Genomic DNA, 15,398 nt, shown 5'->3' on the forward strand with positions numbered 1-15,398 from the left:
AATTAGAGGCCTGTACAGGGACTGAACCCATGACCTTGACATTATTAGCACCATGCTCTAACCAACTGCACTAATTAATGAGAAAATGATCTGATTTTAGCACACCATATTCGTATACCAGTTGTTCTCTAAGTATCTCACATCTGCTGCATTAATGTGAGCAGTATGGAAGTCCACAGCTTGGGGAACTAGACAGATTGTTTGTTCTCACATACAAATCCTAACAGAAAGGTTACCCCAAGCAGATCTTGTAACTGAATCCCACTGAAAATTGCTGTACTCTGGAATTCAATATTTTAAAGTCATCAGCAAACAAAGGAAGCTGACATCTAAGTTCCTCATCTAAATTTCTCCCTGTATTTGAAAACTAACCAGGCTGTCCTTAGAGTTTTTTCATCTAGCTTTCTTTATAGCAGTTTCATCAAGGTTTAGCTAACTCCCAGAAATACTGACAAGATCCTTAAAAGCCAAGAATGTGTCTTTAATCTTTTTTACATCTGTTGCAGACCTTCACCTGTGATACTATTTCCCATATCTGCAGCATACATCCAGGAAATAAATTGACCAGAATTTCCATCTCCAATTATTTCATAGTAACAGAAAATTGGATGTCTGATAGATATAATATGATGTAACAGGAAGAGGGAAAGAGGGAAAGAGAGAATATGAGGCTTGTTTCAAAGTGATTTACAGCACAGCAGGAATGCCAGTGTCAGTGTACATCAGTGTATTTTCATAGTGCTGTCAAACTGAGTAAAATGCACTGGAAGTCAGAGGAAAATAAAAGTTGTGTATTTGGAAGACATATTACAAGATTTTGGTAGCTTAAATTTGGCAGGTGGCTGATAGAGTGAAACCTCACATTAGAACCAAATGGGCTTTAATATTGCATCTGTCTGGGACAAAGCAACATCTCCACATGCCCCAGTTTTCCTCTTAAACTGGATCTCCAACACAACTTAAGTAGCAGCCAATACTTCCAGCCTCAAGGGCTTTCTGAAAAGTGCATTTTCGTGTGTATGTTATAAGCACATGTGAAAGCTTAAAGAAAATAGACCAGATGCTGATTTCATTTATACTGGATTACATCTTGAAAGGCTTCAGAGCTTCTACACTTCATTTTCCACAGTGTAACCACAGCAGACTTCTGACTAGTTTCTCCTAAAAGGAAACCATACACCAGGATTTTTAGGGTAAATGGCATTGCTCCTGACATGTTTATCACTTCAGACTAAAAACAAATCCTACCTTTGAAAAACCAAATGACCAATATAAGCAAATGTTTTCAGAGAGCAGGATACTGGCCATTCTTTATAGCTAAACACATGGGTAAAATATAAAAATGACAACGGATGTTTATGGAAACATAATTTATGGCAACAATGCAAAAGGAAATAACAGAGACACTCTCTTCCACCTAGGACTGGTGTTATTCTGGATTCATACTGCTTTCTTCACGTCTTGCTCCATCTGTTGTTTTGTGTCTGTAAACATTTTTCAAAAGTTTTCACTTTGTCTACACAGGTGCCTAACTTTACAGAGTAAATAGCTCAGAGGTAAGACCCCTCCAAGGCCTAGCAAGCACAAAGATATCACTCTACCTCTAGAAGCCCCTCACCTGAAGTTTCACTGTATTTATCCCAGATTATTTCAGTCCTAATGCCCCACTTTCATAAGTTTAAATATCTCCAGTGGTTACCATATGACTCTTTGGTCTTCAATTATGTTTCCTGGCAAACTTTTTCTTCTGACAGATCAAGAAAGCTTCACTCTCAGACTGTCTGCAGTTTTGTTGACAGGCAGGAAGCTAACTTCCTTTGAGCTATAGAATAAGCAGCACATATTTTTTTAAGAAGGACCAGTCTTAGTATTACTGTGTTTCAAGGCTGCAATAAACAGCTCAGACTCTGTATGTATTCCTGAAGCTCAGGTCTGATGGCAAGAACCAAGGCCTTCTTTCAGTACTGGCTAAATTCCCACTGGGTTCGTTCCTAATTGAGACCACGCTTATATAGACTGACAGGAAGTTTCTCAGAGCAATGAATGTAAAATTCTGCTCCTCTATCTCAAGGGTGTGATTTTACATAAATATGCATATGTATTTGCATATATGTTCCCCTTCCTGCAGAGATGGGTGGGTCACACTGCAAACAGTGCTGAAATACAAGCCTACTTGAACTGTTGGCAAGCACTGGAGTTACAGAAAAAAATTATGTGCCGATATTTCATAAGCATTTACCCAGCAGATAAATATATATTATGCATATGTATATTTTTCCCTGTAAAATGCAGATAATAGCCAATACAAGAGAGCATTCAAGGATGTCACAAGACAGCTGCACATGCCAGAAAAGTATTAGCAACTACAAAAGTGAGGATGCTCCAAGCGATGATAATTTGCGACCCAGAGCCAGTGCACACTGGGACAGATGAAAACAACTTGTTCCAAAGCTGCTATTGGGGATCTGACATGTTTATCTATTTGGCCCACATGGGGCTGTGTCTTCTAGCACTGACAGCTCCTGCAGGTTGGCAGCTTTTCAAAAGCTTGTCAGGCCTTGATAGCATTCCTATTCCTGCGGAGCTGGGCGGGTGGTGCTGCGATCGCACCGTGATAATCGCGCTGACATGTAACCCCGCGTGCACTGTTAGCACAGCCACAGAAAGGGGCACCACTGCTCTGCAGCTATTTACCCACTGTTTACCCAGCTGACAGCATTTTGTATTTCCTATTTATTTAGCTTAAGCATAAAACAGAAAAGGCTGTGAGCAAACTCACAAGAAAATTCGATGTACTAAAGTAATATTTCCAGCAGGATCCCAGAGCCTGGTGTTCCTACAGAATTTCTTCTCCAGCTTTCCAGCCTCTCATGCCATTAAACATCCTTTTGTTTTACAGGGCATTTCTGGTGGTAATGGCACAGAGGCCTTCAGTAGAACTGCTTTCTTTTGCTGACCATCTTTATTTTACCCACAGGAAGAAATTACAATTCTTCCAGTTTGCAAATAGCTTGCAGAATTTGTCATGCATGTAAGGATCTTTCAAAAAAAGACTGTGGCACTTGAAAATGCCACTCCAGCAACAGTAGCTAAAGGCTTCTGTACAGGAAAACTTCAGATAAAATATATCCCTGCTACAGAAAGATGATTATCCATTGCTAAACTTTTTATATTTATTGACTATAATCACTTTAGCTTTCTGCATTCGCCTGTCATTCTGGAAGACTTGCTTATTACAGTGTGGTACTTACTGTTGTTTTATAATGAGGTTTGCAAGCACTGGAAACCAGACAGATTTTTTTTCAAGCTGCCAGCTAAGGAAGTTTTCAACCTATTACGCAATAAATTGAATAAAAACTACAATGATTTAAGAAACTAGGACTTCAGCAGAACTATTGATTTATTTCATAAGGAAAAGTACACCAGGAAATAAAGCCATAACTTAATATATGTAAGTCAAATTAACTAATTTAGGTAAATAAATAGGTTTTTAAAAGGAAGTTATTAAATTATATATATGTGTACATTACAGAAGGAAGCAGGATACAATGTTTTGGATGCTTCTTTGAATACTATTCCAGAAATGTCTTAATACAGAGCTTTAGACTCTAAAATATAATCTTGCCAAGTAATTATATCCACATATGAGAATAAATTATTGGGGATTCTGACTTGGCTTTTGGAGGTATCAGTAGCTCCTAAAAAAACAAATATCTGAAATTGAGAGCCTTATTAAAAATATGATGAATCCATCCAGCATAGAGCATTTTAAAGTTCATGTTCAGCTTTGTTTTAATGAAAGGAAACCCTAAACTATGCACAATCTTGCGCTATAGTCTCAAAGTTGTTACACCTCTCTTTTCCCCTCAGCTTGCTTTTAACACTCCTTCCTCAGAGTCATTAATAAACACATCATTTATAGGCAGAAACTTAATATTCTAATAAATTTCTACTCATTTTAGTGGCTGTGTGTAAGCAGATTATTTTTTCCAGATGACTCGTAGTCCAGAGGAGTACAAAGGACACACTTCAGACCCTTGTAGTCCCAACATGTGTGGTTTCCTCACACTGGGAAAGGCTGGAAGCGAGCCGCCTGGCCCGGGGCCAACCCAAACTACGGTCAGTCTAAACACAGCACCGGCAAATGCTCCTTCTGACACTTCTCTGCTACTGTGGAGTATCCTCTAGCATCCTCCTCAGCCATGGAGATTTATATTCAGCTCCTCACACAACCTCCTTCATCTCATCCCTCCACTGACAAGATCCAACCAGCCAAGCGCAGTGGAATTAAAGAGAAACACTGGTGTGATATTGTTTTGTGTTACCTGGGCATTTATGCAAGAAGGTACACTTACAAAGTTGTTAAATGCCCATGGAGGCCTTGGAAATCATCACATCAGGATGATCTGCAAGGCTTCTCACAGTCAGTTCTTCCCAGTTAAATATATTCTGCCTCATGTGGTTTTTTTTTCTGAAAAGTTAAATATTATCTGAATAGTTAAACTATTACTTTACTACTAAAAGAAATAGGTGTATTTGAACCTGCACACATATTTAGTCCAGACATGCAAGTGGTTAGGAATTTTATTCCCTCCTTTCAGGGAATCATATCCTTACACAGATATGTAAGCATACATCCTCTATTCATCTTGGGAAATGCAAATTTTTCTTCCAATACAGTGTCTTTTCTCTGTAACATCTATACCACTGTCTGACTGCAGGTTAGTTCTCCTGGCTCTGTCTGTGTTCTGCTCTTCTTGGAAAGCACAAGGCCCATAATGATCAATGGTGATTTGGCCAAAGGGAAAATGTCACCAGCTTGCACTGAGGGTGGTTCACGCAGAGCGCTGCCACCTCCAGCAAGGTCTGGGCTCATAAAGCCCCACTGAACATAACAGGAGGTGACAGCACTCAGAATCTCTCAGTAGGCAAGCAGCACCCCACAGAAACAGAAGTCTGCTTTTCACACAAACAAAACTTGTTTTCTACTGAAAGCCTACATCAAAAATCAATTTGTAGTCTGAAAATTTGCAATTATAATTAGCAGTGCTATTATTAAGGCAATATCCTGAGGGGGTGGTGGATTTTGAGTCAATTACTGAGATGACAGAAGTAAGGTAAGTGCTACAAAAAGCATCCCAAGAAGAAATTTCCTGAAATACTCAGAATCTGAGTTTTACAAAAACTGGCATGTGCAGCATTGCTGAAGTCAAGATGACGAACAAGATATTTGCCTGGTACTGTATCTCTTCTATACATGAGCAAGTGTTGCTCTCAGACATGGGCAAAATAGTCTCTTGTTCCACCTGTTCAGCCCCTGCCTGCAATTGCATTAATTCAGGATCAGTTACCTCTTCAGAGCTGGCAGCAGAACACAGTAATTTAAAACCCCCCTCTGGTGCCTAAAGAAAATACCAAACACAGCTGAGAATTCAAATTTTCTTCATATCTGGAAGGAAACCAGTTTTCATGTGTTCCTGTGCAAGCATCTGGTTTTCACTCGTAGCAGTCAACTGTGCTTACAAAAGCTCCAGTTCACCATGTCTGCTAGAAATATTGAAGGCTAAATTGTCATCTTATTATCTCAAGTTAACACATTGTCACTGGGCACAGGCAAGAGACTACAGCAGATCCCAGTGGAAGCTTTTCCTATCACTAGTAATTCTAGATATTAACAGAAATACTAAAATTGCCACTTACATCTTACTATAATTTAAACCATCCAAATTGCCCGTGATGCCAGGAAACAGTGAAAATGCTGTCTTCAGTTATTTCCTTCCAAATGCTTTTAAATGAGGAGGGTAATCATGACCAGAGGAATTGAGAAGTGAACACTGAGCTACACTTTTTCTGTTTGCTGATATTTTTATGCTATTTTCATGCACTGCAGGGCTCTTCCACATAGCTGATCTCTTAGAGGTCATCAGTCACACAGGAGATCATATAGCATGAGAAATTAAATTGATTAAAGATAATATGTATAACTATGGGAGGTGTGATTATCAAATCTTGGTAAATCGCATTGCACAACGAGTCTGCAATTACACAGTGAAGAAGTAAATAAACAAATAAATAAATAAACCAAACAAACAAGAATTTAACAAAATTTAACTTACAAGATAAACTCATTGGAAAACGCACTGACCTTTTTCACATTTTTGTTTACATCAACCAAGTTGAGCAGGAAGATGTGGTCCTTTGCCCCAACTAGCAACCGGCCCCTCTCCTCATCTAGCAGCAGGGTTCGAAAATCAAGCCCCTCTGATGAGCCCAAGAATGGGATGCAGCTGTTTGAAAGCAGCAAGTCTGTGGGAAAACAAAGAAAATCTTTATAATCAAAATGTTTATATATGACTCATCAGTGTCTTTTATAAATATATGTGACCAGCATGGAGTATACCAGTGAGATAAGTGCAGTCTTGCAGCACGTCTTCCAGAGTTGTAATACAGTTCCTATTACCTCTGGGGTTCTCTAGGGCTTTTTTACTTCCAAACTGGGTAATATCTACTTTCACAAAATATTTTCTGTGTAAAATTTTCTTAATAAATTATCTGTATGGCATAAAAGAATCAGAAATTCAACATAAATTAGAAACCATGAAAGATCTTTGCAAAATGTGTGCTGTATCTTTCCTTCATTCTAAGAAAAATAATTACATTTATATTATCATACTCATGGATATACTCATGTTCAAGAATCAGTATCTCACCATATTTGGTGCTCCAAATATAAAGGAGCAAAGAAGGTCAATGCCAGGCAAGAATAATTAGGAGCAGGAAACAGTGGGCAGGGACATCTGAAGATCATCCTGTTCAACTCCCTCAGTATGAGGAGGAGCATCATTCACTAGATCAGGGTGGTCAAAGCCCCACCTAACATGGCCTTGAACACTTCCAGGGATGGGGCATCCACAGCTCCTCTGGGTAACTGGTGCCAGTTTCTCACCACTACTCATAATAGAAAATGTCTTATATCCAGTTTCCATCTACTCTCTTCCTCTTTAGAACTATTGCCCCTTGTCCTGCAACTAAAGGCTTTGGTAAAAAGCCCTTGCTCATCTTTTTTTACAGGCCCCTTTTATATATTGAAAAGCTGCAATAACGTTTCCTCAGAGACTTCTTTTCTCCTGGCAGAGCAACCCCAAACCTCTCAGCCTGCCCTCATATGAAAGGTGTAACAGCCCTCTGACCATTATCAGTGTTCTCAAAATTAATTTCAAGTACCATGTCCTTCTTGAACTGGGTACCCCAGAACTGAATGTAGGACTGCAGGTGGGGTCTGTCACGATCTGCTCAACCCGAGCAGGAGTTGTGATGGTTCATTCAACCCCAGGGTGCAAAGGACAAAAGGTAAGAGACTCAGGTTTTGTTAAGCAGAAAGCAGTAATGCAGTTTATTGTGAGTAACAATTCAGTTTTGCGATAGAGAGAGAGAGAAAGGATGAGATATAGGTACCAACAAATGGGACGCATCCTCGTGGTCGTCTGACGAGACGTGTCTTCAATCCGTTGGGGAGAAAGAGATCCCAAAGTCTTCTTTAAGAAAGTCACTTTTTGTAGCCCTTTTCCAAAGCGAGTGGCTTCTGGCCAAAAGGTGGGAAGATTTATGGATATTGTATGTGGAGATCGTAGCCCCATGACACAGGTGCATGGACAGAGTACCATAACCAGTACCTGCAGTGTACCATGACATGCACCAGGCACAGCTACAAACAGTCCTTGGCCTGCAAGCATCAGCTCGGCCAGGCCGGAGCTCCAGTTCAGGGCAACTGGTGCAATCTCAGGTCTTAGTCTCTGATGATGGTTGTGAGGCAGATCAGAGAAAACTTCGGACCGACTCTTACAGGGTCTCACCAGAGCAGACTGCAGAGGCAGAATCCCCCTCCCTCTACCTGCTGAACACACTTCTTGTGTGACAGTCTAAGGTACAGCTGGCTTTGCAGGCTGTGAGCACACACTGCTGGCTCATATCCCTTTTCTCATTCACCAGTATCCCCAAGTCCTTGTCTGCAGGGCTGCACTTAACCTATTCATCACAAAATCTATTAATCATCCAGTATATGTTAATATCAAGTATTGCCCTGACACAGGTATAGGATCTTGCACTTGGTCTTGTTGAACTCCAAATGGTTTACACAGGCCTCCTTCTCTACCAATCAGGGGATATTGAAAGATAATTTATTCCAATCCAATTAGGATGGTATAGTAAGGGGAACATCCAGTAGCACCACCTCTAAGATCCCGATTAAAATAAAAAAAACTAAAGTTTTAATATGAATTAACAATAGCTTCAAATTTCTTTAAAAAGGGAATTGAGAAAAAAAATATACTCTGAAACTAATGAAAGAATCTGTAAAGCTGCTGTAGTTCTGTAGTGAATCTGTATGCCACTTTGGTTTGCAGCAATTTATCCAGTTCCGAAGGTATTCCGACTGGAAAAATTCACCACTTGACACTAAATGCATTGGTATAAAGGCAATAAGAGAATAAATATTTCCAAACTACTACCAATCTGTACTATGTGCTGCAAGAAGTAAATCGTATTTTGATTAACTGCATCTCAGCATGGACAAAGCTTTGCATGCAAAGTGGCTCTCATTGCTATAAAATATTTTTAGGACTAGTGAAAAAGGTAATACCCATAGAACAATAAACATGACATATTCCTGCCACAATCTTGTGTCAAAACTTTAGTTATGATAAGCCCAAAAAATTACATGTTTTGCAGTTTGGGACTTCTCCGTTCATCTTTTAGGACTGAATTGTTCCCCAGGAACCTATAAAAGTGACTATGTAAAGAAAATTTTTCCAAAGATTCCTAAAAAATTCAGGAGTACTCTGCTACAAAATTTTAGACATTCCAGGGCATTTTCACTTCAATCTTCAAGCATTTCTATGGGAATGCTTGAGAGACAGCATACTTAATATAACCACCATTTCTGTTTGCAATAAGTCATTATTTCAGGTAGGCGTATAGGAAGTACATTCTCTAAGATGCAGAGGGTTAACTACAAAGAATGACACAGTTCAGACAGTTTGCGAAACTTTTCTCCTTTTATTAATTTTTCAAACAGAAATATTCAAATATTACTGAAAAGCAAGCAAGCAACTACAGAAGGGGAGCTCAATTCCCTAAACTAAGGGTAACTGCAAAATAGTTACACACTGACAACACTAAAGGACCTCTGAAAGGAATGCTACTAAACAAGTCTCATTATGAAAATGGGGACTACCTATTCTCCTATGCAAAAGTGAGTTAAATCTATCTGTTGTGCTTTCATATACTACAAACTACATCCTTACAAAACCATTAAAGCTACAGCTCACGGAATAACTACACTATGTCCCTAACAGGCTAGGTTTCTGCCTTCAAGGTGGTCGATGCAATTTCCAGCAGCTTCACTCTCTTCTGTGAGGATGTGCAGGTGGAGCCAGTTTCTGCCTCACAGACTTGGGCAACAGCACCGTTGTAACTGGAAGGTGAAGGGCAAGGCAGAGATGCGAGTGCACAGGGAATCCATGTGCCGCAGCATCTTCCTTCCACAGGAGCAGGAAAGCAGCTTCAGGATTGCCAGTGACAAATGCAGTGTCCACGTGGCTGCCATTGGGTGTGAGCTCCCCCAGCAAAGCTCTGTGCAGGGAACTCCTCTCAGTGGCCGGAGAGCAGCATCCAGAGGCAAAATTGCAGCTGATCACAAGCTTGTATTGCCTCTGTGTGGGCGGCCGGATCCCGGATCAGGTGCTCAAAGAGGTTGAGTGGCTCAAACCCTCGCATTGCTGGTGGCAAGCTGATCTCTGCAGGAAGCCTCTCGTTGCCCAGCACAAAGTGATCCAGGCGTCTCCAGTGCACACAGAAGCGCAGGTAGCCCATGATGTCCCAGAGCCGCAGCACAAACTCCCTCCTGCTCCACCGGGACAGCGGCACGATGGTCAGCGCGTGCATGACCACAGTCTTCCAGGTGGAGCTGGAAAATCCTGTGCCCCTCAGGATGCACGTGAAGACCTGCAGGCATTTCAGGTGCAAGTTCTCACACGGCACCTGTCTGGCGACGTGCCGGAAGAACTTCACCTCTGCCACAGCGTACGTCTCAGGCCACGCTGTGCTTTCAGTGAAGCTGGCCTCGGCGGGCTGGCTGCTCACAAAGATGTCCGAGCCCCCTTGGCGCACCCCAAAGAGCATCTCCACCATCAGGCTCCTCTGGCCTCTGCTCAGCTGGAATCGGCAGGACCGGCTGCAGGGCTGAAACACCAAGTGCCATGAGTAGCACTGAGGCACATGCAGCCACGAGCATCTCACCAACTGGTAGAACCAGCGGGAGGTTTTCTCCACGTCCAGGTAGGAGCCGGTGCAGAGTGTCTCTAGGAGGCTGCGCTCCTGCCGCAGCTCCTCCTGCGAGTGGTGCAGCAAGCACAACAGCTTCTGGCCCAGCTGCTCCCCCTTGCACGTGCACACCAGCTCCACACGGACACTGAAGGTCCTTGCTGCCACCTGCCCTGTGCTGTTCCACTCTAGGTGGAAGGCGTGCCCTGGAGGGGGATTCAGCGGGACCAGCACGCGGTACACCCCATCCCACTCCTGAGGAATCCAACCCTCAAAGGCACTGCCCACACCAATGGCTTCCTGAGGCACCGGGTAGAAGCTATTGCTCACGCTGTCCACAAAGACCCGCGTGAGGCTCTCCATCAGCTCAGCTGTCACTGAGCAACCTCTCTCCAGATCCTGCACAGGCCACTGTATGCAATCCACCAAAAGGATGCCTTCCTCACTGCCCACATCTAGGGTGTCTTCTCTGTCTTCCATTCTACCACTGCTGCTTTCTTTCTTGCCACCATCACTGCCTTCTTTTTCACTGGCAGCCACGTTACCTTGCTCAACTTCTTTATCTTCATTCTGGTTTCCCTCCACATTTACATCATCCTTGTTTCCATCACTGTTATCCTCTTTTGTAACTTCTTGATTTTCTTCCTCAGTTGCAGCAAAACCACTGTGGTCTACTGCATTCCCAGGACCACTGCTGTCTTCCTGCCCAGTCCAATCACTGTTCCTTGATTCACTGGCAACACTGCTTTCTTGCTCCTTAACATCTGTGTATTCATCCTTTCCGTCTATAGTGTCTTCACCTTCGTTTGCATCATCATTGTTGCTCGCCTTCATATTTGCACCACAGCATTTTTCTTCATTTTCATCTCCTTCTTCCTTGCCAGCATCCTTGCCTTGCTCCACCTGTACATTCTTGTTTCCTCCCTCATTTCTGTCATCTACGTCTTCCATATTTCCAGCAACATTGCCATTTTCGTCTTCATTAACGTCATCATTGTTGCCTGCCTTCATATTTGCACCACAGGATTTTTCTTCATTTTCATCTCCTTCTTCCTTGCCAGCATCCTTGCCTTGCTCCACCTGTACATCCTTGTTTCCTCCCTCATTTCTGTCATCTACGTCTTCCATATTTCCAGCAACATTGCCATTTTCGTCTTCATTAACGTCATCATTGTTGCCTGCCTTCATAGTTTCAATACGGGATTTTTCTTCATTTCCATCTCCTTCTTCTTCCTTGCCAGCATCCTTCTCTTGCTCCACCTGCACATCCTTGTTTTCTCCTTCATTTCCTTCATTTAGGCCCTCCGCATTTACAGCAACATTACCAGGTTCATCTTCACTTCCTTCAGTTTTGTCTCCTGGCACATTCCCATCACTCTGTCCTTCATCTGTCTTTAAGTCATCACCATTAACATCACTGTCTTCCTTCACCTTCACATCATCACTGCCTTCAATGGTATCATAGTCATCTCCTTCACTTGTAGCCACAGGACTTCCTTCTCTGCTGCTGTCGTCAGCCTCCACAGTCACATCCCTGTTTTCTCCACCTTCCTTGGAAACAACAGTGACTCCTTCCTGTTCTTGTCCTCTCATATCTGATATAGTCTTGCAGGAGCTCTGCTCCTTGCCACTGCTGCTGGACTCATGTTTCCTTCTCACGCAGCTGAACCACAGGCCCAAGAGGAGCAGGACTCCAGCAAGAGCCCAGAATGGCCACTGCTGCAGAGCACCAAAGAGCACGGCTCCCCAGCCCTGCTCCTGCTGCTCCAGCTCCTGCAGCAGCCGAGCCATCTTGTGGTCCAGCAGCTCCTGACGCTCCTGCATTCGCCGGTGCTCGGCCTCATCCAGCCCATCCCCAGCTGGCTGCGGGTACTGGATCAGGCTTTGCACGAGCACGAACAGCAACGCCAGTACAGCCATGGTCTGCAGGAGGACACACAGAGAGGGTTCAGTGGGGCCGCAATGGGGACAGGCAGTGGGGGCAGGAGCCGCAGGGACGTGGCAGCAGGAAGGAGAGGGCCCAGCAAGCAGCGTGTCCTGAGCAAGGCGCTCCCACCAGGGGCTGGCCCTGCCTGCAGGGGCAGAACACACGGCCCGGGGCCGGCGCTGCTGCCCCAGCCCTCCTCCAGCCCCGTCCCCTCACTGCGTGTGCACTCACCGCTTGCCCAGGCTCTACTGGGGCAGTGGCACCCGCTGGGGCCTTTTATAGCTGCCCCCATTGTGACATTGTGACATGGCCCTGTGCTGTCACAGCCCCAGAGCTGTCACAGCCCAGCCCCGCCCGCTGTCCCCAGCCTGGTCAGGGAGCTCAGCATGGCCCTGGGCACCAAAGCCCCAGCAGACACCAAGTGCAGAACCATCCCTTGGGAACCTGGGAACCCCAGAGCTCCCCTTTACACAGCAGACACAGGTGTCCTTCCACACAACCCTTGTCAAATATAAATTTGGGGGACACGGCCCATGGATGTTCTTGGTACACTTTTAAGGATAAGCTGTTCAAAAACAAGGGTTCTCTTCATCTATCTCTGAGATCATCTTCGTGTCTGAGAACAGAGGCCTTCTTCTTCTCTGCTGAGGGCAAAGGGTCTTCATCACTCTTCTGTCTGTGCAAACATCTCATGGAGTCATAACTACTTCAACACCCGCTTGCTTCAGCATGGATGCCTTTGCTCATATCTACAATGTGAACACTCCATGCCCCACGCTTTTCAATGAGTTACAGGCATATTTCAGTGTACCACAGTCCATTACCATGGCCTAGAAAATAATTTCAGCCCATGACTAAGGCTTCTCCTCATTCTCCTCCCATCTGGGACTTGATTTCTTCTTTACTGACCTCATGTCTCAGGGTGCTCTCTCTAGGTATCTTCACTCTTTCCTTTTTCTCACTCGAGAGAATTTATGCTTGCAGGTTTCATCTGTGCACTAAATCTTGCCGGGGCCTGCAGATGGCCATGTTATCTGTGCCAGGCAGTGGCCGGAGCTGTTTATGGTGGAGGATTTTCAGTGGCCACGCCGGGGAAGGAAACGCGGCCGGGCCAGCGCTGCAGCAGTGGCAGGGCCCAGCCCGGCCCCTCCAGCCCTGTGGGCCATGTGGCAGAGCAAGGCAGCCTGGCCTGGCCCAGAGCTGCTCCCAGGGTCCTGCTGACCCCAACTCAGCCCGGGCCATCAGTGGGGCAGGGCTCAGTGTCCGCAAGATGTTAGCAGCCATGGCCCAGCCCTGCCTCACCTGGGCCCACGGCCTCCCCTGCCCTGCCTGGCCAACCGAGGGGAACTTCTCTCTTCAAAGGCCAGAAACAAGAGTGAGCTTCCCAGGGTTTCTTCGTTCTGAAATGTGATTCACAGAGACTTGTCTAGCTTTCTTAAGTAGTTTGACAGCATGTCAATACACAAAACTAGCAGCTGACTGGTTTTGTTGGATCTGGAGGAAGCTGCCAGCAGTCCTCACAGAGAACCACTTCCGTAACTGATGGATTTTCTCTTTAAATAAAACCAAGCTATGTTAAACCACAACAGCTGTAAAAAAAGCTAAAGGGCTGTAAAATAAAAATTATGTAACATTCTGCCTAATGAATGCTCTGCGGATGTAATTCTGGATGTGGATACAAACAGCATATAGAAAAGAGCACAAGGATAGTTAATTCTTGTTGAGTAGCCATTACTTTGGGGAAAAAATAAACATGTAAATCAGTTCTTCCACAAGCAAACTCTCCAAGCTAAACTATTTGGAAATCATCAGAAAAAAAAGGCAAATCCTGTATTTAACTGAACATAAAATTAAGGATATTTCCACCTTCCTGGCACTGGATGGACAACGCAGCATTCCTGTTACAAAAGCCAGACCTACTACTAAAGTTTTTGCACATCCTAATCATGATAAAAATTATGGCCATTGTTTTGGACAAAAAGTCCTGAATGAAATAAAAAGGAAAAAACCCCACCCAAACATTTTTCTTCAAGGTGTCTCACAAACCATGGCAAGAAAAAATTAAGTTCTGGTGCTGGCTAATAAACAGCACTCCGGGAAAAAAATATTTTATCATTATTAATCTGACTAACTGGAATATAATTATGTCAATTATTTTTTGGCTCAGTCACTTCTACTTAAGTTTGTGTGCTTTTGTCTGGCTCAGTGCAGGGTGTTGTTAAGGTACAATCTGAAAACAAATTGTTGTGCACTACCACTCCTATTCCCCTAGGTGAGATTTATTTGGCAGCATGTTGGAAAAAAAATCCTGCTTCACACTGAAAAATTATATCCAATGCTGGGCACTACACTGCTATACACCACCACTGTCCTTTCTCACGTATTTTTGTGAAGACAAAGATGTCAGGGTTTGTTTTCTAAACCAGTAACACTTTAAAAGATCTGTTTATTAATTGCCAGCAAGATCACTTAGGAGCAGCTTATGATTAACAGTTCTCACTTGCAGGACACAAGTAACTAACATAGAGAATATGAGGAAAAATTCCTTCCCATCTGCACCCACGGGAATTTGATCTAAGGAAGGATAAATGATATGCTTGTGCAAATACTCTAAAGCACTTTCCCTGCTTAGAGCTATGAAAAGCATGGGCCTTTGCAAGAGTGTCAATTGTAAAAATATGTGGATTTGATTCTCCACATACATGAAGGATCATGACTGAGATTGCTCTCTACTTCCCATTTCCTTCTTATTTGAAAGGAATGATCTCTGATGAGACCATTCCAAATGGGTATTTGTCATCTGTTGTTTAACAGTTCTAGAATTTCTCAATAAAGAAACCCCACCTAGAACAGCTAGAACGAAAGAAAATGCTGCCTCATGACTGAAATACCCAAGTGGGAATGAGCCCTGTCCGATGCTTTGTACAATCATTTATTCCACTACATCATAAGGAAAACATCTGCCGAATATTCCAGATTGAAATGACAACACTGCACACTCCTTACTGACACAGATGACAACACAAGCGGCAAAGTAGTGAAGAATCAGGTTTGGTCAGTCATTTACTATTGAAAACAGCTTGGAAATAAATCTCTGAGCATGACGATTGACAAGATTGTAAGTGTGACATGACCTAATAAAATTTCACAA

The 15,398-nt window shown here is 43.5% G+C and overlaps 2 protein-coding genes across 2 annotated transcripts in view; both read right to left on the minus strand.

Annotated features, from left to right (window-relative positions):
- Nucleotides 1-15,398, minus strand: part of SEMA3D (semaphorin 3D) — a 136,333-nt gene that overhangs the window by 69,047 nt on the left and 51,888 nt on the right. The window contains exon 3 of the mRNA XM_056516344.1: nucleotides 6,146-6,306. Within this exon, the coding sequence (XP_056372319.1) occupies nucleotides 6,146-6,306 (161 nt within the window). The remainder of the gene's footprint in view (nucleotides 1-6,145; nucleotides 6,307-15,398) is intronic.
- LOC130267047 (uncharacterized) lies at nucleotides 9,038-12,491 on the minus strand. The gene is made up of 2 exons (XM_056516341.1): nucleotides 12,479-12,491; nucleotides 9,038-12,243 (listed from the first exon to the last, which is right to left on the minus strand). Exon 2 carries the CDS (start codon nucleotides 12,238-12,240, stop codon nucleotides 9,649-9,651), a length of 2,592 nt encoding a protein of 863 aa, XP_056372316.1. The 5' UTR covers nucleotides 12,241-12,243; nucleotides 12,479-12,491; the 3' UTR covers nucleotides 9,038-9,648.

The sequence above is a fragment of the Oenanthe melanoleuca genome, chromosome 1A (genome assembly GCF_029582105.1).
Source record: "Oenanthe melanoleuca isolate GR-GAL-2019-014 chromosome 1A, OMel1.0, whole genome shotgun sequence".
In the NCBI taxonomy this organism is placed as follows: domain Eukaryota; kingdom Metazoa; phylum Chordata; class Aves; order Passeriformes; family Muscicapidae; genus Oenanthe; species Oenanthe melanoleuca.

What these genes read in the sequence shown, in the direction of transcription:
- LOC130267047 (XM_056516341.1), bottom strand. Translation starts at nt 12,240, where the DNA reads ATGGCTGTACTGGCGTTGCTGTTCGTGCTCGTGCAAAGCCTGATCCAG.